Source organism: Ovis canadensis, chromosome 26 (assembly GCF_042477335.2).
Source record: "Ovis canadensis isolate MfBH-ARS-UI-01 breed Bighorn chromosome 26, ARS-UI_OviCan_v2, whole genome shotgun sequence".
NCBI classification, from domain to species: domain Eukaryota; kingdom Metazoa; phylum Chordata; class Mammalia; order Artiodactyla; family Bovidae; genus Ovis; species Ovis canadensis.
Genome location: NC_091270.1, coordinates 30,347,805 through 30,371,713, shown reverse-complemented (window position 1 = coordinate 30,371,713; position 23,909 = coordinate 30,347,805). Strand labels below are relative to the sequence as shown.

General features: G+C 45.4%; 1 protein-coding gene across 4 annotated transcripts in view; it reads left to right on the top strand.

The window, feature by feature from the left end:
• Positions 1-23,909, top strand: part of IRF2 (interferon regulatory factor 2) — an 84,568-nt gene that overhangs the window by 39,873 nt on the left and 20,786 nt on the right. For all 4 annotated transcript variants that reach the window (XM_069573200.1, XM_069573201.1, XM_069573202.1 and 1 more), the window contains 5 exons: positions 1,548-1,643; positions 9,962-10,061; positions 11,461-11,637; positions 11,947-11,993; positions 20,829-20,946. In XM_069573200.1, coding sequence (XP_069429301.1) covers positions 1,557-1,643; positions 9,962-10,061; positions 11,461-11,637; positions 11,947-11,993; positions 20,829-20,946 — 529 coding nt within the window. In that variant the 5' untranslated portion in view covers positions 1,548-1,556. The remainder of the gene's footprint in view (positions 1-1,547; positions 1,644-9,961; positions 10,062-11,460; positions 11,638-11,946; positions 11,994-20,828; positions 20,947-23,909) is intronic.

The window sequence follows — 23,909 nt, the reverse complement described above, 5'->3', positions numbered from 1 at the left end:
GAGGCCCTGTGGGGAGGAGAGCAGAGACTAGGTCTTGGAGAATGGCTCGGGATTGGCGAGGCCGGGGAAGAGGAGCAAGGAGGAGGCGGTGTCTGTGACGGCGAGTGGGTCAGAAGTAGGGAAAAGGTTCAAGGGAAAGGCAAGGGCTAGGCTTAATTCTAGAGTCAAAATAGGCTCTACGGGCAGAGAGTGCAGCTCCACGTGGCTCATAGTGATGTTTGCCCTCTGGTGCAAGCTGCGGGCTGGGCACAGAGGAGACAGGAAGTTCTCTGTGAGCTGGAAGAGAGTGTTACTGAGACTGTGATCATCCCAGCCCGAAGTCATCGGAACAGAATATCCAGAGCTCATTTCTGGAGGAGAAAATGAGCCAAGGATAGATGAGGCAGCCAAGAGTTGAAAACAGCGTCGTGTCCCACTGTCCATGAAGTCCTGCGGAATTGGAGACTTGGTTGCCATTGTCTCTGCTTTTGCGTCGAATGCAAACTTGTGTGTAAATAGGCTGAAGATGAGTGAGTGATCCCGCTCTGGGTATATTTAGGTGGGCAGGGGATAGACTGTGTAGAAATGCATCTGGAAGGAGGAGGGAGAGGTGTTTTGTGGGCCGGTGGAGGAAAGGTGACCCCAGGTCAGAGGGGACTCATGGCAGTGGAGAAAGACCCTTGAGGGAGCACTCTGAATAAGAGATGCTTTCACATAAAAGTGGCGCTGAAGCCGGAGGAGGAGGCTGGTGTGTTCTGTGGGGAGACAGACTACATCAGGAGGGGATGGCTAATTGATGAAAGAACTTGAAACCAAATGAACTGATATCTTAAGAGCTTGCCCAAACGTGCCTGTGTTGGGATTTCGAAGCTTGTCAGTAACTCAGATATCGCAAAGGAATGGCTACTGTGTCCACCCTTGGCTCTTTAGAAGATGATGTCAAAGGGTACTTGTAAAACACTGGTCCTCTGGGTACCTGATACACTGAAGGTATCTGCCGTAAACAAACACGGGTTGGGAGGGGGTAAGACCCAGCCTTAGGGTTTCCCAGGTGGTACAGTGGTAGAGAATCTGCCTGCCGATGCCAGAAACACAGGAGATGCAAGTTGGATCCCTGGTTAGGAAGATCCCCTGGAGAAGGGAATGGCAACCCACTGCAGTATTCTTACCTGGATAATCCCATGGACAGAGGATCCTGGCGGGGTACAGTCCATAGGGTCCCAAAAAAGTTGGCCGCAACTGAGCACGCATGCGCAAAACCCAGCGTTAGGCATCCGAGTCCTCTGACTGGCTGCGTTTCTGCATCATGGGACCCTCTTAGCTGAGAGCAGGAGTGGCCCTCACTCACCATCATCCCACGGAGACAGCCTCTCGGGAATGAGTGGGGCAGGATGCTCCAGGGCAAAGCCCCTAATATGCTCTCATAGCCCCCCGGCCTCTGGGTACACATAAGCTGTGAGATTTTGAGAAAGAAGAGTGTACAGTCAGTCAGGCATGGTGTCAGACTTCACCTGCGGACGTGACAGTGAGCAGCAAAAATGCCTGATGTTGTATTTGCTTTTCTGCAGAAAGACACCATGCCGGTGGAAAGGATGCGTATGCGCCCGTGGCTGGAAGAACAGATTAACTCAAATATGATACCAGGGCTGAAGTGGCTTAGCAAGGTAAGTGTGTGCATGTGTGTGTGTGTATGTGTGTATGTGAGTGTGTGTGTGTGTGTGTCTGTGAGAGAGAGATTCCTACTAAAAGCAGCTGTGTGTGGAGTGCTGCAAGTAAAATTGTTCTTTGTGTTCCAAATAGTATGCTTATTTATTACAGAAACTAACCGAGCAAAAGTGATTATGAAAATATCAAAGAATCATAAAAAGAAGATTTATCATCACTTCAGACTGTAGCCTTGACCCCGAGTTAAGGCTCTGGTCTCATGGATGACTGTTGTGGGAAGCGTCTGGCTGTATTTCTACTCAGTGCTTCTTACCCTTCTCCATCTCTGAATATTCTTTCTTGCTTCTCGTGGTTTTCTAGGGTTGGAGGACATGGAAACTCTAGGGCTTTCTATTGGGAAAGGAGCATATTGATTTTCTTTTCAGTATTCTCTACATAAAGAAAACTTTTGTTTTTGTCTTAAAAAAAAAGATTTTACTTTTATTATCAAACTCTTGTTTGTGTGCCTACCTGTCCGAAAAAAGCAGTATTCTGTCCTTTACAACCCCCTCCCACATATGTACATAAATACTTTCTTACTTTCATCAACCTCAAAACTCTCAGTTTAGTTGATCCTGACTCTTAGGGGATGAATCAGGAAGCCATTGGATGTAAAAATAAAGAACGCCTGGAAATACTCAGTTATAATCTAGAAAAGCAATGACTGCATCATACTTTCTTAAGACAGCCCAAGAGAGATTTCTCTCTCACTACTAGGAGTATTACAGTTCTTCTGAGCAAGTGTCTTTTTCCTCTTCTGCCTCCCCGTGTGTTTTTAATCTTAAGGACACGATGAATAATTTAGCAGGTCAGGCTTTACCTTTGCATCACGTGCCAAGAGCTGACAGCCAGATTGTGACTGCTCCTAACAAGTATACACGATATTGTTCAGCCTGATTTTTGTATGAATATTGTTCCTTACTTCATTTTTATCTTCTCAGATATCTCTCAATCTTATCTCTTTTTTTCTTCTTCCTCATTTACCTATTTTTTCATTTATTTTAAATGTAGTGGTGTATTATATTTGAATGTTATCTATTTAAATGAGTCCCTTCTGAAACAAGATGGCATAGAAGTAAACAGAAATATTTTAAGTAAAGCATATGCTCATTTCAAATGACCTGTCCTATATTCTAAGGTCTTAGGGCAAACAGTATATTTTTCCAGCCTTGCTGTGTCTGTATGTAATATTTTAGGTTTGTATCCCAGAGAGGCTTTGTAATTAGCCTCTTCCAAGGAAATAAGTCATCAGTTCAGTTCAGTCGCTCAGTCGTGTCCGACTCTTTGCGACCCCATGGACTGTAGCACGCCAGGCCTCCCTGTCCATCACCAACTCCCGGAGTTCACTCAAACTCACGTTCATCTAGTCGATGATGCCATCCAACCATCTCATCCTCTGTCATCCCCTTCTCCTCTCGCCTTCAATCTTTCCCAGCATCACTGTCTTTTCAGATGAGTCAGTTCTTTGCATCAGGTGGCCAAAGTATTGGAGTTTCAGCTTCAGCATCAGTCCTTCCAATGAATACCCAGGACTGATCTCCTTTAGGATGGACTGGTTGGATCTCCTTGCAGTCCAAGGGACTCTCAAGTGTCTTCTCCTGCACCACAGTTCAAAAGTTCTTCGGCGCTCAGTTTTCTTTATAGTCCAACTCTCACATCCATACATGACTACTGGAAAAACCATAGCTTTGACTAGACAGACCTTTGTTGGCAAAGTAATGTCTCTGCTTTTTAATAAGCTGTCTAGGTTGGTCATAACTTTTCTTCCCAAGAGCAAGCATCTTTTAATTTCATGGCTGCAGTCACCATCATCAGTGATTTTGGAACCCCCAAAAATAAAGTCGTTGTTTCCACTGTTTCCCCATCCATTTGCCATGAAGTGATGGGACCAGATGCCATAATCTTAGTTTTCTGAATGTTGAGTTTTGACAAGTCATCAGGTAGATCTTTTTGTCATTTTACAGACAAGGAAATCAAGGCTCATAGGTTTAGGAGGAGTGTATTCTGAAGAACTGGTAATATTGCCTGTATTGATTTAGGATGTGAAGTTAAAGCAGATGTTCCCGATTTCTGAAGAGAAGTCGGTTGTTTGCCTTTGCTTTTTCCTTTTCAAAACCCACCCACCCGTCTGGGCTAGCTTGACCCAGTGGTGTGCTTCAAACGTCACCACGTCTCCTGCAAGTGGGCTGTTAATACACTGCAGTGTGTTGTTGTCTAGTAGGTTGAACAGTAGCCCCCCTCAAAGATATGTCCACATCCTGACCCCCAGAACCCGTGGTTGTGACCTTATTTGGAGAAAGGATCTTGGCAGATGTAACTAACGTAAGGATGTCGATGAGATCATCCTGGATTACCTGGTGGGCTGATCCAGCGACAAGGGTACTTATAAGACACAGAAGAGGGACTTCCCTGGCAGTCAAGGGGTTAAGATAATTCACCTTCCAGTGCAGGGGCTGTAGGTTCAATCCCTGGTCAAGGAGCCAAGAGCTCACATGCCTTTCAGCCAAGAAACCAAAACATAGAACAGAAGCAATATTGTAACAGATTCAGTGAAGACTTTAAAATAATGGTCTGCATAAAAATAAAAACAAAAAAATCTTTTTAAAAAAAAAGACACAAATGAGGGGACACACCCACAGAGGGAAGGGCCAAGTGGAGAAGAAGGCGGGGACTAAAGTCTGCAGCCGTAAGCCAAGAGCACCTGGACCCACTGGAAGCTGGAAGAGGCAAGGGAGGATTCTCCTTGGAGCCTTTGCTGATGTCTTGATTCTGGATTTCTGGCCTCCGCAGAAAAATAATAGGATTCGTTTCTGTGGTGCTAAGCCATTCAGTGGGTGGCAGTTTGTTACAACAGCCCAAGGAAGCTTTCACCCCCTCTCAGAGCTACTTCTTCACTGGGGCTGTCCACCGAGATACCTTTTCCTCAAACCCGTGTCCTTGTGTTTTGGATTTTGTTGTTCAGTCGCTAAGTTGTGTCCGACTCTTTTCGAACCCATGGACCTCAGCACACCAGGCTCCTCTGTCCTCCACTATCTCCCGGAGTTTGTTCAAATTCAGGTCCATTGAGTCGGTGAAGCCATCCAACCATCTCATCCTCGGTTGTCCCCTTCTCCTCCTGCCTTCAGTCTTTCCCAGCATCAGGGTCTTTTCCAATGCGTCGGCTCTTCGCATCAGGTGGCCAAAGGATTAGCATCAGTCCTTCCAATGAATTTGCAGGGTTGATTTCCTTCAGGATTGACCGGTTTGATCTCCTTGCAGTCCACTAGGCTCTACAGAGGACCAGAAAGTGAATGGATTCTTCTTGGTGCCACTGAACACTTAGTGCCCCTCAGGCAATCCTTCGTGTGGAGCCTTACTCACCTGGCTCTCGGCTCCTGAGTGCCTTCCCTCCATCCCCTTGTCCTCTGCTGGGCTGGGCGTGGGCCAGGCTGAAGGACAGAGAGGGGGCAGTGGCTGCAGCAGATGGCACTGCCCAGGACGATGCTATGCCCGCAGCTCCTGGGCTGCCTGAGGGCCCAACGCCGACGGAAACGCCCTGTGGCTGTAGTCACTGTAGATGTTGGGTGGCCTCGGGGCATTTCCTGTCTGTACCCACACCTCCCCAGGGCATCTGTTTATAGGTTTCTGCTAACTTAGGCTTGCTGTCTTTCGGCTGTCTGCATAAATATTTCACTCAGACCCCACTGTTATTCCCTGCCCATTCATAAGCCCAAGAATCCCTACTTGTATTCTGAGTGGTTTCAGGTCATCCCCAGTTCTCTTCTGCTGAAGGCTGTTGTGAATCTTAGAAAAGCTGTGCCACCCTCGGGGCTTTGTCGTTCCCAGTGCTCACGGGGAGGCACTCCAGGCTGGCCATGTACCAGGGCTGTCTTGACCGTCGCTGAAAGCTGGGCGCCAGGCCTGACACCCTGGAGGCTCCAGGTAACATTGTGCTGAGAATGAATGGATGAAGGGTGGCTACTTGAAGGGGAGGGACATCGGTGACTCTGTTTTTGTAAGATAATTTAAGACTCAAGAACACTGGGTTAGCAATGGTCACATCGCTCTCAAACGGAGACTCCATCATACCCAGTGCATTCCTAGTGAGAGACAAATAGGTGGCCAATTAGTGCCTTAAATTTGTTTCTGTCTCCTGCTTCCAGGACATGAAGGGGTGGGGAAGTGAATGAAAGTCTGTTGCTCAGTTGTATCCGACTCTTTGCAACCCCATGGACTGGAGCTCACCAGTCTCCTCTGTCCATGGGATTTCCCAGGCAAGAATACTGGAGTGGGTTGCCATTTCCTTCTCCCAGGGATCTTCCTGACCCAAGGATCGAACCTGTGTCTCCTGCTTAACAGGCAGATTCTTTGCCACTGAGCCACCAGGGAAGATAGATAGGTGGCTAACTAACGCCTTGAATTTGTTTGCCTCTCCTGCTTCCAATACGTGAGGGGTGGGGGCTGATGGAACAGGTGCTCTGGATTCCTCTGGAGGAGCAATAAGGAGGTTTGCGCAGCAGCGTTATACCTAGCTTCTGAAAGTGGCTGTGGCTTGGGCCAGTTGCTTTTTATTATGAGTATTTAGTATGCTTGAATGATCTAACAACTAGAAAGAATAGTGTAGCAAATTCCCTTCTAGATTTAAAACTCACATCTAGATTGAACAGCTATTAAGAGTTTAAAAAAATCTGTGTGTTGGGAGGTGATTAAAGCAACTCCCTGACTGGGTATATTTGTAAGACCCAAGAACATTTTCTTATGGATTCGCAATACCATTACCAGTTGGATAATCATAAATTAATCATAATTAATCATCATTTAAAGTGCCATTACTGCCCCGTTCCTATTCAGAATACCTGACTATTCCCCAGATATCTTTCTAGGATTTATTTGTTCCATCAGAAGCCACAGCAGACCCCCAGGTTGTGTTTGGTTCCTGGGTATGGGCAGCGCCCGCTCCCTTTTTGCCGTCTCTCCATTGGCTTGTTGAAGAGACCAGGTCTGTTCTGGGTTTGTCCTCATGCTTGATTTTGTGGTTTCCCGGGGCTGTTTCTTGAGGAAGGAAGGTGGCGGCATCCAGGTTCACTGTTCTTATCACTTCCATTGATTCCCACCCTGATTATTGAGGTTCCTATTTCTCCGTGGTGGTCGGCCTGGACCCAGGCGCCAAGGGCCCCTCCTTGAGCCCTGGAGGTCATCGGGTAATTCCGACCTTTTCCTGCTCTGCACTTTGAAAGCAGGCTTGTACTTGTGTAAATATCAGGCCATCTCAGAACACAGTGAGAAGTCCAAACAAAAATAGCAAGCGACATTAGAACATCTTATAAATATTGGGGGAGTGAAGCAGCCGTGGGAGATGAGAAGGCTGGATTCCGCTTGGGGGTCAAGGTTTGTTTGTTCTGCGTTGCTGAAAATTATCTCATGTTCTCCACTCGAGCCGGCTCATCTCTCCTGCCTACAGGTGGGCAGCGGTCTCTACGTCTGCTGCTGTGGTCAGTCCTTCCATACACAGTGTGTACAGCCACCCTGGGAGAATGTCTGTTTAGGTCCCTTGCCCATTTCAAGGGGATTCATGGTGGGTGATTGCCAGGTTCAATCATTACTTTCATGGTTTCATGATTTGGGCATGATTTCTGGGAGACTGGGTTTGGGGGTGTGTGTGTGCTTGTTGCTGCTGTTGTTGTTGAATCACTAAGTTGTGTGTGCTTGTGCGCACACACACACGCTTGAAAAGATCTACTTATCAGAGTCAATTTTGTGTCTCAGGAGATTGATTTCAGATTCTGTCACCCCAGATCACCTTTGATCTAGAAAAAAGTGCAAGAGTCTGATTCTTTAAGGGTCTGTATCTTTAAGCATAAACCTTTAGATTCTGGTTGTGCACTTCAGGAAAAATTCTTTCAGAGATAAATTTATGTTTTGTTTTTTTTCCTGGGAATGTTAAAAACTGCACTGAGTGATTTTGTGCTCTGATACTCATCTACTGTAAAAAATAAAGTTTCGCTCAACCCTCTTCAGATCACTGCCCTTTTGAAACTGGCCAACCTGAAACCCTGCCCTCTCTCAGTGGATGATACAGCGTGAACACGGAGTGTTTTGTGAAAAACCTCTCACTTTCAGTTCTTCTTTATTGACTATGTTTTATATACATGGAATTTTCCCCTTTAACAGTTCTGGGGAACCCTCAAATGTTCTGACATATTTTTAGTTCAGGCTTTGTGATTGGTTCTGTGGGAGGCATCAAGTCCCTTTTGGGTCGGTGGGGCCCATTTGTATCTTTCATTGTGTGAAACCAAAGTGGTGGAAAATCCCTCCTGACATTTACTTTCCTGCTCCAGTGTATTGTGCAGAGATTTTTTTCCCCCATCCCTAGAAATGATCAGACCTACCTTGAGAGCTTTTAAAAAAATACAGTTTTCTTGGTCTTTAATCTCCATGGAATCCAAGTCAGCGGATCTGTTGTAGGTCAGGAAATCTAAATCTAAACCCTGGGAGACAACGGGCAGTGTGAGTCGGTGAGTGAATACGGGATCACATGACCTAGGTTCTGAATTTGGATATTTACTAATAGTACCGTGAGTTCCTTGAATGGATAATTTAAATACGTTCCTCAGTTTCCTTAACTGTAAGGCGGAAATGGTGACATATACCCAGCTCCTTCGGGTGTTGTAAGAACCCAAACTGAGACCGTGTGAACATGCAAAGTAAACTGGGTTTCACACAAGTAGTTTTACTATTTTGTTTCCAAAGCACTTGTTTCTAGTCATGTGTTTGCCAGGGTTGATTTAAGCAGTTTTGAGTTGGGATGTAAGAGAGATGGACAAGGTCTTCTATGACAAGAACTGTTCTTGAGGGACTTTTCTTCAGAAAAGGAGTATCATCCTCACATAATTGGTACATCTTTGTTTATATTTGTTGCTTTCTCCTCAGGCAGGGTAGTAGACACATAGGGATTAGAACAAAATCTTTTTAGGTGTTTTTTTTTTTTTTTACTTCTCTATTTTGTTTTATTTTATGTATGTATTTTTGGCCACGCCATCTGGCATGCGGGATCTTTATTTCCCCAGCCAGGGATCAAACCTGTGCCGCGCCTGCCACCCCCCTCCCCCCAACCCTTGGGCCTCAGTTTGAGTAAACTCCGAAAGTTGGTGACGGACAGGAAGGCCTGGCGTGCTGCAGTCCATGGGGTCGCAGAGAAGTCGGACATGACTGAGCGACTGAACTGAACCCCTGGACCACCAGGGAAGTTCGTAAAACAAAATCTCTCATTTCTGTTGGCTACAGGAGCAGATTGAGAGATTCAGTCTCTGACAGTGGCCTCAGACACCCCGACTTCCCTTTAGCAGTGGAATGAGTATTGCTTTGGAGAGTTGCCTAATTTTAAAAAATGTCTTTATTTTTAATTGAAGGATAATTACAATATTGTGTTGGTTTCTACCGTGCATCAGCATGGATCAGCCATAGTATATACATATGTCTCCTCCCTCTTGAGCCTCCCTCACGCCTCCCCTCTCTAGATTGTCCCAGAGCCCCAGGTTGAGCTCCCTGCGTCACACCTCAGTTCCCACCGGCCGTTTATTTACCTGTGTTAGTGTATGTGTTTCCATGCTGCTGCTGCTGCTGCTAAGTCGCTTCAGTCGTGTCCAACTCTGTGCAGCCCCATAGACGGCAGCCCCGAGGCTCCCCCGTCCCTGGGATTCTCCAGGCAAGAACACTGCAGTGGGTTGCCATTCCCTTCTCCAATGCATGAAAGTGAAAGTGAAGTCGCTCAGTCATGTCTGACCCTCAGCGACCCCATGGACTGCAGCCTTCCAGGCTCCTCCATCCATGGGATTTTCCAGGCAAGAGTACTGGAGTGGGGTGCCATTGCCTTCTCTGTTTCCATGCTAGAGTTGCCTAATGTTTGATTTACCTGAGACAGCTGGAGTTCCTCTTTACCAAGTGACAGAAATAAATCATAAGCCATAGACATTTCAGTCAGTGGCCATCCATGTACCTGTGGTCCTGTAAAACAGGAGGCACAGATAGTGAAACACACTGGCATTTCCCACATCATCGCTTTTGACCTTGAAATTTATCTCTAGCCTACCAGACTCCACCTGCCTCTTGTCTCACCTGGTAGACTGTCAAGGTTTGGGTCATAGTGAGGAAATGACTTTGGTTTACCATAGACATTCAGCAAACCCAGTGACTTTACTTAATGGGGAGTCTTACTAGCTAAAACTTGCTAGAACCCTCTGCAATGATGGCCTGAAACCCTTGGCTGCAGTTCATATTTACTTTTTTTTTTTTTTTTTAGGAAAAGAAGATTTTTCAGATCCCCTGGATGCATGCTGCTAGACATGGGTGGGACGTGGAAAAGGATGCACCCCTCTTTAGAAACTGGGCCATCCATACAGGTATGAATCCCACATCATCTCCAGAGGCTGGCACTGTTGCTTTTTTTGTTGTTGGTTTCATGCTTTTTAAAAAATCAAGGTATAACTGACAAATTAAATTGCAGGATATTTAAAGTGTACTTTGTTTTTTGGTTGAGAATATTTAAGTTCTACTCTCTTGGCAAATTTCACTTATATGATAGACTGTTAGCTATTGTTTCTTTTTATTTTTACTGCATGTATGAAATGCCTTGGCTTATGGTTTCATGAAGATAGTGCTGATAAACCTGTGACTTGTCTCCAGACACATCAGGACATATGAGGTATAGACTTCATCACTCAGAAGTGATGCTCCACCCATTCCATAGAAACTGAGTCTTTAAATTTCCTGGACATGTGGTTTTCTTTCTTTTTTTTTTTAACACCAAAAATACTGTATATTGGGATATATCCGATTAACAATATTGTGGCAGTTTCAGGTGAACAGTGAAGGAACTCAGCCATATAAATGTGGTTTTCTGATGAAGTTCCCCAGGTGTGTGCCAGGGGGATGTAGAACTGATTTGTTCTGGAGCTGTAAACCTTGGTCGAATTATTTCCCCCAAAGGTAGTCGAGATTATATTTATTTATAGTATAACTAGAGAGCTGTTTCTCTTACTATTTATTTAGCTATGTATTTCTTACTATTTATTTAGCTGTTTATTTTTGATTATATACTTACTATTTATTTAGCTATTTATTTCTTATTATTTATTTGCTATTTATTTATGTAGCTATTTATTTATAATTTCATTTAACTAGGGAGCTGTTTGTTTGAGAGTCAGTTGAAAAAGAGACCTTCCAGTGACTTATGCTTGTTGGTCTCCTGGCCTCCTGAAGTGAAGTGAAGTGAAAGTAACTCAGTCATGTCCGACTCTTCGCGACCCCATGGACTATATAGTCTATGGAATTCTCCAGGCAAGAATACTGGAGTGGGTAGCCGTTCTCTTCTCCAGGGGATCTTCCCAACCAGGGATTGAACCCAGGTCTCCCACGTTGCAGGCAGATTCTTTACCAGCTGAGCCACCAAGGAAACCCTCCTGACCTTCTAGCTTTTTCTTTTCCTTACCTTGATTCTCCACATTGATTTCTACCTTTATTTTCTCTGAAGTTGTTTTGTAGACCCAGGGTGACCAGTTTGTCCCAGTTTGCCCTGAAACTGTTGGGTTTTAAAACAAAAATTCCCACATCCCAAGAACCTTCTCAGCTCGGAACAAACCAGGACGTTTGTTCAGTGTAGGTGTGGCCTGGAATGAAAAGCATTGGCTCTACGACCTGCCAGCAATCCTGTTTCCAGAAATTTTTACTCCGGAAATAATTCTCCCTCTCTCTCTTTTTTTTTTTTCTTAACCTTCATTCTTTCAACTATTTTTTTTTTAGGAAAGCATCAACCAGGAATAGATAAACCTGACCCAAAAACGTGGAAGGCAAATTTCCGATGTGCCATGAACTCCTTGCCTGACATTGAGGAAGTCAAGGACAAAAGCATAAAGAAAGGGAATAATGCCTTCAGAGTCTACCGGATGCTGCCCATGTCTGAGCGACCTTCTAAGAAAGGTAGATAAACATATTTACCGGCTAAAACAACCGTCACCTAAATAGCGCCTTTGTGATTTCTTGATTTCCACAATCGTAGCCACAGCAAGGATACAGCCCTTGTTCCCATTGTGGATGTTAATTCTGCCCTTACTTGGCTGGGTAAAATGACTCTCAGGGCCCCCAAGGAAAGGAAAAGAAACATTTGGGATCTTGACCATCTACAGATTGCAGCAATAAATGCAGTGAGAGTTTCAGAAAGAATTTAATGTAGGGGAAATGTCTCTCAGTTCTTCATGGGTTAATCCCGAACTGTTTTTGTTGCCACAGGAAAGAAACCAAAGACAGAAAAAGAGGACAGAGTGAAGCACATCAAGGTAATCTTCGTGCAGAGAGGAGGCAAAGTTGTGATCATACTAGTGATTCACAGTCTGTCTCATGAAGACAAGCGATGTGGTCTCTGCGCACTACTTAATCTTGCTTCCTTTGCCGTTGTGATTTCTGTGCTTTCCATGTCTCCTCTTTGGCATGTGCCCGCTTGTGGGCCCAGGTACTCACACCTCCCCTGCTTCATCCAATTTCCCTGAACGATTTATGAATGAACTCACAAATCCACGCTGAGCCTGGCAGTCTCAGGCCTCCATCTGGCCCCTGCAACATCTTGCCAGCTGGTCACGTAGCTCCAGCTAATCTCCAGCAACCCGCTACTATCTGATAATATCAAGTATGTTTTCAGGCCATTAAATATATTTTAAAGTATATTAGGTATTATGAACTTATATTAAATACATTTAATACATTTATATATGTATGTGCATTATATATGTGTGTGCTTAGTCACTCGGTCGTGTCCAACTCTTTGTGACCCCATGAACAGTAGCCCACCAGGCCCCTCAAGCCTGGCAGGCTACGGTCCATGGGGCTGCAAAAGAATTGGACGTGACTGAGTGACTGAACACACACGCACACACACACACACATATATGTGTGTATATATATATTTATGTGTGTGTGTATGTATATATATTTATGTATGTGTGTATGTATATATATTTATGTGTGTGTATATATGTGTGTGTGTATATATATTTATGTGTGTGTGTGTATATATTTATGTGTATATATATACATATTTATGTGTGTGTGTATATATATATTTCCCTTGATAGGCTATTAGTTTGTGGTCTGTTTGTGGCCCTCTATTTGTGTGGATCTCAATATAGAAGTAGCTTTCATAACTCCCAAAGGTCTTCCATAGGGATGCGTTTGTGCGTGTGAGCTATTCCGTCTGCTGTGTAGTCTGAAATCCCCTACCCTGTGAGGGTCTTTGTGTGTTGATTGGCGGGTCCCTTGTTCAAAAGCCAGAGAATCACCAAATATCCCATGAGAAACTGAAGATGAGCTTCGGTTGCTAAGCAAAGAGCAGACTCTACAGTCCAGGCCCGTAGACCACCAGAGAGACAGTGGTCTGCTTTAGCGCACCCTGTTTGCAGATGAGGAGACTGTGGCGTGAAAGGGTTGAGTGACACGGGCCCAAGGGCAGCAGGACATATGGCCAAGTTCACATGGTAACTTAGAACTGAACTTAAAAGTGATGCCAAGTACTCTGATTTCTACTCCAGAATAACTGTTGAAGGAAAATCCAAATTATCCAGATAGCACAATGTCTAAAAGCAAACAATAGTCGGAAAAACACACACAAAAAATATACTTCAGTTTGACTTGTGAAGGTAGTTAGAGGGGAAAACACGTAAATTGTTAAAATTTCAGACACATTTACTTCTTCAATGGAAAAGAAATATTTTAGCTAGAGTATTTCAGCAGTGAGACCTCTAGTTTCCACTTTCAGTATTTTTAGTTGGTGACTTACTTTAAATATAGCACGCTATAGGCCTTATTTTAACTTTTTATTATGGAAAAATTTTATACACACAGGAAGGAAGCAAGTGAGTCAAGTGTACTTCATAGACCGTCACCCCACTTTCAACATCAATCAGCTCATGGCCATTTTATTACATTAGTACCTCTGTCCACTTCCCTATATGCATGAAACTGCAGATACTCAACCATTTTTGACTTGCAAAAATAATTTCATATGGTTCAGCCCAATATTTTAAAGCAGATTCCAAACATCATTTCTTACACAACTACTTCAATAAATATCTTTAAAAGATAAATGCTGTTTAAAAATAATCCAGAATTATTATTACATCTGAAAAAATTAGTAGTTCTTCAATATCACCAAATATCCATCCAGTCAGTGCTAAAAATTTCTAATTTGTCTCATAAGTTTCATAGTTTTTATACAGTCTGATCACTTGAATCAAAATCAGATAAAGTCTACATGTTGTGATTTTTGTATATGTCTCAAGTCTTTTTAACCTATGGGTTTCCACTAGATTACTTTCAAAAAAATTGTTTTTTTCTTTTTATTTTATTTATTTTATTTTTTTCTTGCAATTGAAAAAATCTTGTTTGTTGTATCAGATTTCCCACCGTTTGGATTTCTTTTTAGAGCCTACATTCTGATTATTCTTGTTTAGTCAGAAAAGTGTAACTTCCACAAATATGTGATTTTGAAGAATCCTCTGTAGCCTTAAGTACAACTCTATCATATTTACTGCTATTAATATTTTCACAGCATCTAGCTTAGTCACTGGTATAAAACAGATAATTAATACATATTTGATCACTGCATAGATAGATGAGTATTTGTTGACCAAGTATATGCATAAATAAATATATGGGGAGGGAATGGAGGGTTAGAATGCAGATTGAATTTCATAATCTCAGTTAATGGAGAAATAAAAATGGAGTAACAGATGTTTACTTTTCAGCTGACTTTGCTCAGACATATCCACCAGAAGCAATGACTATTAGGTACCAGTGATTGTAAGATGTACTATTATTTTTTTTATCTGTAAGCAAGGAAAACTGCTTGCAGTGAAATCCTGACACACATAATTGATCAGAAGGCACATCTTACTTCAGGGGCAGGGAAATGTGAGGAATGTGCCCCTCACAAGTCCATCAGTGTGAGAATTGATGACACGTGGTGTTCTCAGCAGTAAAGGTCATCTGCAGTCGCGTCACAATGACAGTGTCTTCCATGTGGCCAGGCCCCACATTGACGCAGGGGAGCAAGTGAGAGCTTTCCTCGTAGGTGCAGCCATGTGGGTTAATTCCATCCCAGGAGAGGGTGCAGTGAGAAATCCTGCTGTGATATAGGCTTGCCTAGTACCTGAATTGTGTCCCTCAGAGAGTCATTGTTCCTTCAGCAGAAGATAGGTGATTCATTGGAAGTAAACACAACTTAACTTTTGAATAGAAATCCCCTTCCATCTAACCTACAACAAAGACTGGGAACCTGGAGGAGGCTGGTAGACTTTCCCAAGTGCTGTGGCTCATGGCTGCATAGTGTTCATTGAATGTTTCTGTGGAGTGGTTCCAAGTTCATTCCCCAGATTGTCTGGAATTGTGTAAAGGATTTTACTGAGATGTTCATACATTACTTTTTATTGTTTGTCAAAACAGCTAAGATCTGAGTTCATATATCCTGTGCGTATATGCAACTGAATAGACTAGGTAGGTTTCTTCTACAGAGAAAATTTGTCTTATACGTGTGCTTCCCTGGTGGCTTAGTATCTGCCGGCTAAAGCAGGAGACATGGGTTAGATCCCTGGGTCCGGAGGATCCCTTGGAGAAGGAAATGGCAACCCACTCTAGTATTCTTGCCTGGGAAGTCTCATGGACAAAGGAGCCAGGCACGGTCCATGGGGTCGCAAAGAGTCAGACATGGCTGGGCAACTAAGCACAAGCATGTAGTAACTAGGTATGAAAATTTGCTGTTAAAAACAAGCTCTTCCCAGTCTTCTTTCAATTAAAGTTGAAGTCTTTTTTAAAGATACCTGAATAAATACTATTCTTCTTTAAATTATTTTTTTCGTTGTAGTAGAGTTGATTGAGTTGAAGTTTTTAACTAGGAAAGAACATTCAGAGCATGCTGGCCCACTCTTAGAATATTTCTTGGGCCATTCAGGCAGTCTGTTATCTCCATGCTCTTTGTTTCCTCTGGAGATAGCTTCCCGGAAACTGGGAGACCCAAGGCCCATTGACCACGTAATATGTGCAGAAATGCTGCCTCCATATCCTGGGATGTTGGAGTATATGCTGTGTACTCAGTGAGCCATTTTACTTGAACTAAGCCCTGCCTGCGTGGAGGTAACTGGCTGTCTAAGGAAATATTCACATAAGAAGCACAGTAGAGAGCAGTACTAGATGGCACGTCATCAGAGCACATCTGTGTTTCAGAAAATGTCCCAAGGCTACAATCAGTAAGTATGCTGCTGCTAAGTCACTTCAGTCATGTCCGACTCTGTGCAACCCTATAGATGGCAGCCCACCAGGCTCCCCCGTCCCTGGGATTCTCCAGGCAAGAAAACTGGAGTGGGTTGCCTTCTCCAATGCATGAAAGTGAAGTCGCCCAGTCGTGTCCGACTCTTTGCGATCCCATGGACTGCAGCCCACCAGGCTCCTCCATCCATGGGATCTTCCAGGCAGGAGTATTGGAGTGGGGTGCCATTAGAAGTGGATAAAACAGGGGTGTAGCTGACATTCTGGAGCTCCTACCATGCTCTCAGCTTCAACTATTACCTGTTTCGTCCTTCTCATGATGGGCAGGTTGTCTCCCTTTTGCATCAGCAGCAGTGGAAGCACAGGGATGTTGAGTGATTTTCCCAGAGTTGCACTGCTTTATGGAGTTGGGATTTGATTCCAGGCGAGGCCAACTCCAGAACCTGTGCCCCATCACCTTCCTCAGTGCCTCTTGGCCTCTTGGAAGCTGTGGGCTCCGAGCCAGGCCTTAGGGGACACGCCAGTAAATTGGTGGACATCCACCACCAGCAGCAGCATCCCCCTTGAAGGTCTGGAGGTCAGAGTTGCTGTTTGGTCTTCATTGGGCAGGGCTTCCCTGGTGGCTCAGGTGGTAAAGAATCTGCCTGCAATGCAGAAGACCTGGGTGGGGAGGATCCCCTGGAGAAGGGAATGGCAACCCACTCCAGTGTTGTTGCCTGGAGAATTCCCAGACAGAGGAGCCTGGCGGGCTACAGTCCACATGGTTGAAAAGAGTTGGAAATGAGAAGTTAGGAAACCAGCTCTATTAGAGCAGGAGCCTGAGTGAGATCTCATGGGGAAAAGAAAGTGTGTAGGTAGGATGGATTCGAAATGAATACTTGCAAACTGTAGACTGCTTCCAAATCAAAGAATTGGTGCTCCTAGAGAAAATATAATCAAGGACAGCCTGCACAGTCACTTGGTAAAGAGCAGGCCTGGTCTCTGTTAGTTTTGAGTGCAGACCTCTAGATGGGAGTTACAGAAGAGCAGATATTGGCTCAGCAGATTTTTTTTTTTTTTTTTGGCCACTTTGCACAGTATGCTGGATCTTAGTTCCCCTACCAGGGATTGAACCTGCGCTCCCTGCTTTGGAAGCGTGAAGTCTTAACCACTGGACTGCCAGGGAAGTCAGCAGATTTTTCTGATGAGCGCTTGGATCCAACAGTGACTTGAGCTGGCTTACCAAACAATATGCTCCCTGTTGCTGTCCACAGATAGACTGAACGACTACCTATTAGGGATCATACTGGAGTGAACTCTTCATGGATTGCAAGGGACCTTCAATTTTTAAACCTCAATGAACTGAAAACCCATGCCAGCAACCCACCTGAACTTACAACAGATGGAATCAGAACTGCTCTGGAAGCAGGGAACGAGTGAAGGGCTCGCCCAGCCAACCCTGGTGCCTTCCTCTCCTCCTGGAGGCTCTTGAAGGGACTGCTCAGAGCACAGTCTGCAAAACTGTTTGGCCGACTAACCTCCATGGATGCTTTTGTGGCATAAGGCACAGCTGAACTCCTTGGGAAAGACTTGGAGCATGGGGGACTTGATGTTTAAGGGAGGTCTTTCTCAGGATGATGGAAAGCAGTCAGGGAGGAGAGACTGCGGTAGACAGTTTAGCTGAAAATAGTGGTTAGAATGGAGAGGAGACATTTCTCTGCAAGAGGATGCTGAGGATGAAGACAGGTGTGGATCCAAGAGGCAGCCCTGAGTTTTCAGGCCTCATGGAGAGATGTTAGGACAGAAAGAGGAGCCAGGTTGCCTTAGGACTCAGCAGGCCAAGCTATGGTACAGCCAGGTGTGGTACAGGGCAAGAAGGAGCATCACAGAGGACCAGGAGATGCTGTGGGCAAAGGCCATTCGTGACCTGAAGGATCTCTATATACTTGTTCTATAGAGAAGCGTTCACCTATTTTCTTAATTTGGGCTCTTGCCTTAAAAAAAATACATAGTTTAGTTTTAGATCTTCCTATTCTAATAATTTCAAAAATGTCAGCTGAATGTAGTGAAGATCCCTATTTTTCTGCTCCCTGGATGGAAACCTTTCAGAGCGGTGCTGGATGCTTTTCACTAGACAATCTGCTGTCTTGTCCTTCCAGAACCAAAGAGAAGGTTTGCATGGAGGACTTGGAACTCGATTGGCTGGTTATTTTGGATGTGGGGATGGGAGGGGGCAGTGTTCAGAGCAGTCTGAGTCTCCATTGGTGGCGGTGGTGCTTTAGTCGCCCGGGCCTCTTTGGGACCCCAGCGATTGTAGCTCACCAGGCTCTTCTGTCCATAGGACTTCCCAGGCAAGAATACTGGAGTGAGTTGCCATTTCCTATTCTCTTCTGTTACATAAGTTGTGCGGGATTCGAGGCAGGGATCTGGGGAATAGAACAGTGTTGGCAATAGTTCTCTCAGTCTCCATTGGAATTAGTACAGGATCCAAGGGTTTATTAAGACAGAAACTACTGGAATTGGACCATGTTCCCTGACCAAAGACTGGGTTCAGCTCCCATATCTCCTCAGATTAAAAGGAGTGTGATCTTAGAAAACTAATTTCGTCTCTGAGTCATAGTTTTCTCAAGTGTGATGTGATAAAAGTCTCACTTGCCGCTAATTAAACCGTAGATCATGTGAAATACTATGACGTCTCCACACTGAGAAATCAGAATAACTTAGGTTTTTAAATATAGGCAAGTCTGACTACCTCATTACTTTTATAAGAAACCTAGCATGGAAAATGGCAACAAAAGAGACCCATGAAAATGAGCAGTTCTTTCCATAATTCCTTAAAATGTTCTTAGTTCCTTTTGGGAAATCAAAGAGATGGAAGAGGAATAAAATGACACATGGAGCTTGTTGGAGGAGAGGGGGCCATTGAGAAAGCCAGAGAGGAGGGGGCCCTCAGCGAGGTAGAGAATCAGGTAGATTTTGTCGTCAAGAAGGGAGAGTTACAGGTCTTCCTGTAGGATGTCAGAGTGTGAGGCTGAGGGAAGGAGACTTGCAGACAGGTGCTTGGATTTGGGAGAGTGGAGTTTTATCAGTGACCTTGGATAATAGCGAGTGTTTATTTAATTATAGATGACAGGTGCATATTTGTTGTATTTAATCTTCCCATCATCCCTGTGGGGATGCTGTGGGTTCTAGTATTGTCCTCAGTTTACAGCTGTCCACAGCATCTTAAGAGGCCACTGAAGAGGCTAAAGCTCTGTAACTAGTGAAAGACTTGAACTCCAGGCTTATGTGACTCCAAAGCCAGGCTGTCTCACCGCCACCCTCTCCGGGAGCTGAGAGTTCGCTTCCACGAGTGGAGTGGCAGCAAGACTGCAGGCTTTTCCGAGCCGCAGTGAGGGGGCTGTGGTGGGGAGGCAGGTGCACAGTTCAGAGTTTAGCTCTCAAGGGAACGTGATGCCTCAAGTCATAAGCAAGTGAGTTTCTTCCCAGAAAGGATAAACTCTTTGGAATTTGTAAAAGAGATGCTACAGGGAAAGAGGATAAACATTCTACCCAACAGGGCTGTCCCAGGTCCTTCCTGGGGTGCGGGTGGGGGTGGGGGGGGTGGGGGGGTGGTGGTGGTGGGGGGGGGGGGGGGGGGGGGGGGGGGGTGGTGGTGGTCAGCGTTTCATACATCTGGTCAACCCTGCCATTTGTGATTTTTTTTTTTTTCAAGAACTGAGCTATACAGTGAGGTAATATCTTCAAAGTCACGGATATCGTGGTGGGAATTTGGTGGGTGGGACTGTGGCTTCCCTAAGGTTTACAGGGTATTCGTGACTGAGTCCAAGCAGCACATGCATTGATAAGAACACTCTGCATGCCTTGGAGCAGCCACTCGAAATTTTTCAAAGCACAGTCATATCTATCTCATGTGATCTTCTGCTCCCATCTTCTGTTCTTTCCATCCTTATACCCCCTCTCCAGTGTGGTTTCCCCAGGAGTTGTGTGCGGCTTTTTTGGTCTGATTCTGTTGCTGTCGTAGATAGCAATAGCTTCTCTTCTCTTGAAGAGAAGCGCTCTCATCAAACCACTGGAAGTCAGTCTGCACCCCAGCACTGGCTCTCCCAGAGATGTAGGTGCTTTCAGAGGTTGGAGGGCTCTGGTGCACTTGAGTAAAAGCAGAATCAAGAGCCAAGCTTAGGCAGAGGAGTTGGTTCTCCTAGATTCATTAGTATCGATATGTAGACTCTTGGAAGGCTTTAGCAGGCACCATGGGTATGGGCTGCTCCACTGGCCTCCACGGAGTCGGAGAGTCTTCAGCTGGGAGTCTGGCCCATGTCACCAGCCGCCCCACCCCACCCCCGGGGCAGGATGCTCAAGTGGCCAGGGTCCAGGGCAAACCCTATATGAGAAAAATTCATCCACCATGTGCTCTGAGTTCCTGTCCTTGGGCTCGTAGTTGAGGCAGAGCTTTTCCTCCAAAAGTATAAAAGGATTCCTCCCTTAGAGAGAAGGTGAGGAGCTGACACACGCACACCCTCCTTCAGAGAAGGAAGAGTTGAGGTCTCCCCAGCATGGAGCTTTACTTAGATAGTAAGGCAGCTTCCTTATCCAGGGGTCATCGGGTGCAGAGGTAAGCATTTCAGGAAGGCAAGCCAGGTGCAGTGGTGTTACCTCCTCCAAGGAAGAAGGGGAAGAAAAAGGGAACACTAGAGGAGACATTCTAGGCAAAAAGTGCTTTTTGAGCTCTAGCTGATTGAAAACATGCACTTGAAACACGCACTTGGGAGACGAACCTGACCTTGGCATTAAAAGAAAGCAGACAGGGTAGAATTTAAGCTAAGCAAAGGAAGGGAAAAGGAAGTGTTCTCAATTCTTTTTTCTTTTCTTCTTCCTAGCAAGAACCAATTGAGTCACCTTTGGGGCTTAGTAACGGAGTAAGTGATCTTCCTCCTGAGTATGCGGTCCTGACTTCAACTATAAAAACTGAAGTGGATAGTACGGTGAACATCATAGGTAAACTGTTTTGACATCTCATTTCTTTATACACACAAGTAGCCCCTCCGGGGTCGAGAATTTGTAAAACGTGACTTAAAATAACATAGGCCGTGGGAGGAGGGCTTGGAACTGTCTCAGAATGTAAGTTCAGGCCCTCGGATGTCAGGGCTGAAAAATACAATCCTTTGAGGATCAGATAAAGGAACTGAGGTGGATGGACCTCAAGAAAATAGGTAGATGAAAAGAGATTCCCCGCCCCGCCCCGGCGGCTAATGACTGGCGGTTCTCAGTCTTTGCATTTTTGGTTATGTGGACAAATGTGTTATTTATTTAACTTGGGAACAAGGAGTGGGGGAGACTGTCCCCACGAGTCCTCACAGCATCTCCTGGATGACGGACCTGCCACAGAGGTGGCGCTCATCTCTCAGATGTGGAAACAGAGGTGCATGGCCAGAGGGCACGCTGTGATCCCGCAGAGAGTGCTGAGTACCTTCTGTGCAGCAGAAGCAGCGCTGTGCACGGGGAGATAGATCGGGAGCAAGGCAGGACCAGTTCCTAGTTTCATGGAACTGCAGATAACAACAGCTTTACCGTCTATGATAAATGCGCCAGAGGGACAGACTGGAGATGAGATGCTGCTGCTGGGGGAGGAACTGCAGCAGGCGGCTGGCAGCAGACCTGGCCCCATGGACCCCGATGCAGGAACACGCTTGGAGGACCAGAGGGAAGGCCAGTGCGCCTGGGGAGGGCGCATGAGGCACCTCAGAAAGGAAGTGGGGTGGGCTTATGGGGGCCTTTGCAGACCCTGGGCAGGAGGTTGGGTATTTTTCCTCAAAGTGCTGGAGGGTGGGTGTGTGTGTGTGTGTGTGTGTTTTTAAATTGAAATATAGCAGATACTAAGGCTCACAGATGTTTCATATACACGCATCATGTAAGCCCCACCCCTGGAGGCTTTTAGGCAGGAGGGTGACAAGTGTGGATTATGTCTCAATAAAGTCCCGCCGGGGTGCTGCTGTGAGTGGATGGTGGGGACCCTTTGTAAGAGTGGAGGCCCAGCCTTGAACTTGTATTCTGACTCCAGCCCAGGAATCCAGAACCTCTGTTTCTTTGCCCCCAGTACCTTTGGTTTCATTTCATTTTGCTCCAGTTTGTACAGATAGGGCTTCTGACACTGGCAAGAATGGGAAAGATGAAGCAGAGCTCCCAGAGTCAGCCTCACGCTTGAGGACCTTCATTTGTGGGTTCTCAGTGGCTTCCCAGTGGCTCAGCAGATAATCTGCTTGGAATGCAGGAGACACGGGAGACGCGGGTTCAGTCCCTGGGTTGGGAAGATTCCCCTGGAGAAGGAAATGGCAACCCACTCGAGTATTCTTGCCTGGGAAATCCCATGGAGCCTGGCGGGCTACAGTCCATGGGGTTGCAGAGAGTTGGACATGACTGAGCTACTAAGCACACAGTGTGGAGTCTGGACCGGAAGTTGCGATTGCTGCACTGGGATTTTGGAGTTTGGAGGTAGAATCACAGGCGCCGGGTCTCCCTTGCACTTGGAGTCTCCAGCAGCGTGCAGGGTGAAGGAAGAATGACGCATATGCTGTATCTCGCGACTGGATGGCCTTGCCTGCCTCTTTGGGATACCGCTCTTCTGCACAGAGACAGATGGCCCCACAGTCATTTTGAGCTGAGTGGACTGTCGAGCGAGCAGCCTTCTCACTTCCCCTCTGGAGCGAGGCTGCTTGTCCGACCGGAAGTCCGGCTCTCTCCCCCAGGGCCGGGAGCTGCTTCTCCAGCACCTGGGTTTTGACCATCCCTGTGTCAGCAGGCTGTCCTCGGAAAGCTTCGGTCCTCTGAGCTTTTTAAAAAGCAAGATATTTGCCAACCCTCCAGGCACACTTTCTTAAGATTCAGCTTATTTTGAGGGAGCTGTTTGACTTTTGAGCTCCCCTTCCTTAAGGAGGGAAATTCAGCCTCAAATAAAATGCCAGGCAGAAGCCAGAATTGGACCAGTTTTCTTTACCCCCCACTTTTTTTTTTTTTTAAACATTCTGGTTGAGTCTTCAGTACGTAAATTCTCTGTCAGGTTGGTTGTTCTTTGCCCTTTGGTGTAGTGGGCGCTGCATGGCGTTGGTACTGATTTATTGAGTCGTTCTTCTGGGGCAAAGATTAGAGAATCACCAACCGGATTAAATGATTCTCTTCCAAAGAATAAAATCATAATGGATGGCAGTAAAATGGGTTTGAATATCTCTTTCTAACTAGTCAGTGACCCTTGCAAAGGTGTGCAATGAACAATGCAGTGGATCCATGCAAGTATTTGAAAGAAGTGGGTTATTTGTGATTATTGCTAGCAGAACCACTAGTTCAGATTTTAAAGCCTCCTCAGATCCTTGCCTCGACTCTCCCAAGTGATGATTAATTAGCCATTCCAGCCTTTGTGATGTGTGGACCGAGATGAGAAACATAGCTGTTTCTGATTCCGAGCCTCCTGTGGCATTGGAGAGATTCTTTTCTGGGCTCTTTTTACTTTCTAAAAAATGTTTTATTTAAAAATGACACCATTTCTTGCTTTCTATTTATTGGTCTCTAAACCCAGAGTTCCTTCCAGTTTTGTATCCAGGCACCAAGATGAAAACTTCAAGATGTTTTCATTCCCCTCTTATTAGCCCACGTTTATGAGATTAAAAATGGGAGCTGAAATGAGTCCTTAATACGAGAGCCTTTTCCTCATTGTTGGTCGGCTCTGTCCCTGGGGAAATAGATTGAAAATCAATATCTTAATCCCGTGGAGTCCAGCCAGCCAGTATATTTTTATTCTGGAGATGGGCGGGCTGTGTGGTAAGCAAATCCAGTAAGGGCGTAAACAACGAAATGTACTGTTACCCTGACAAATGAACTCTTGCTGGATCACAGCTGTGTTTCACTTTTATTCTTAGGGCAGCAGGAAAACACATACACATACACACATGCACGAGCGCACACACACT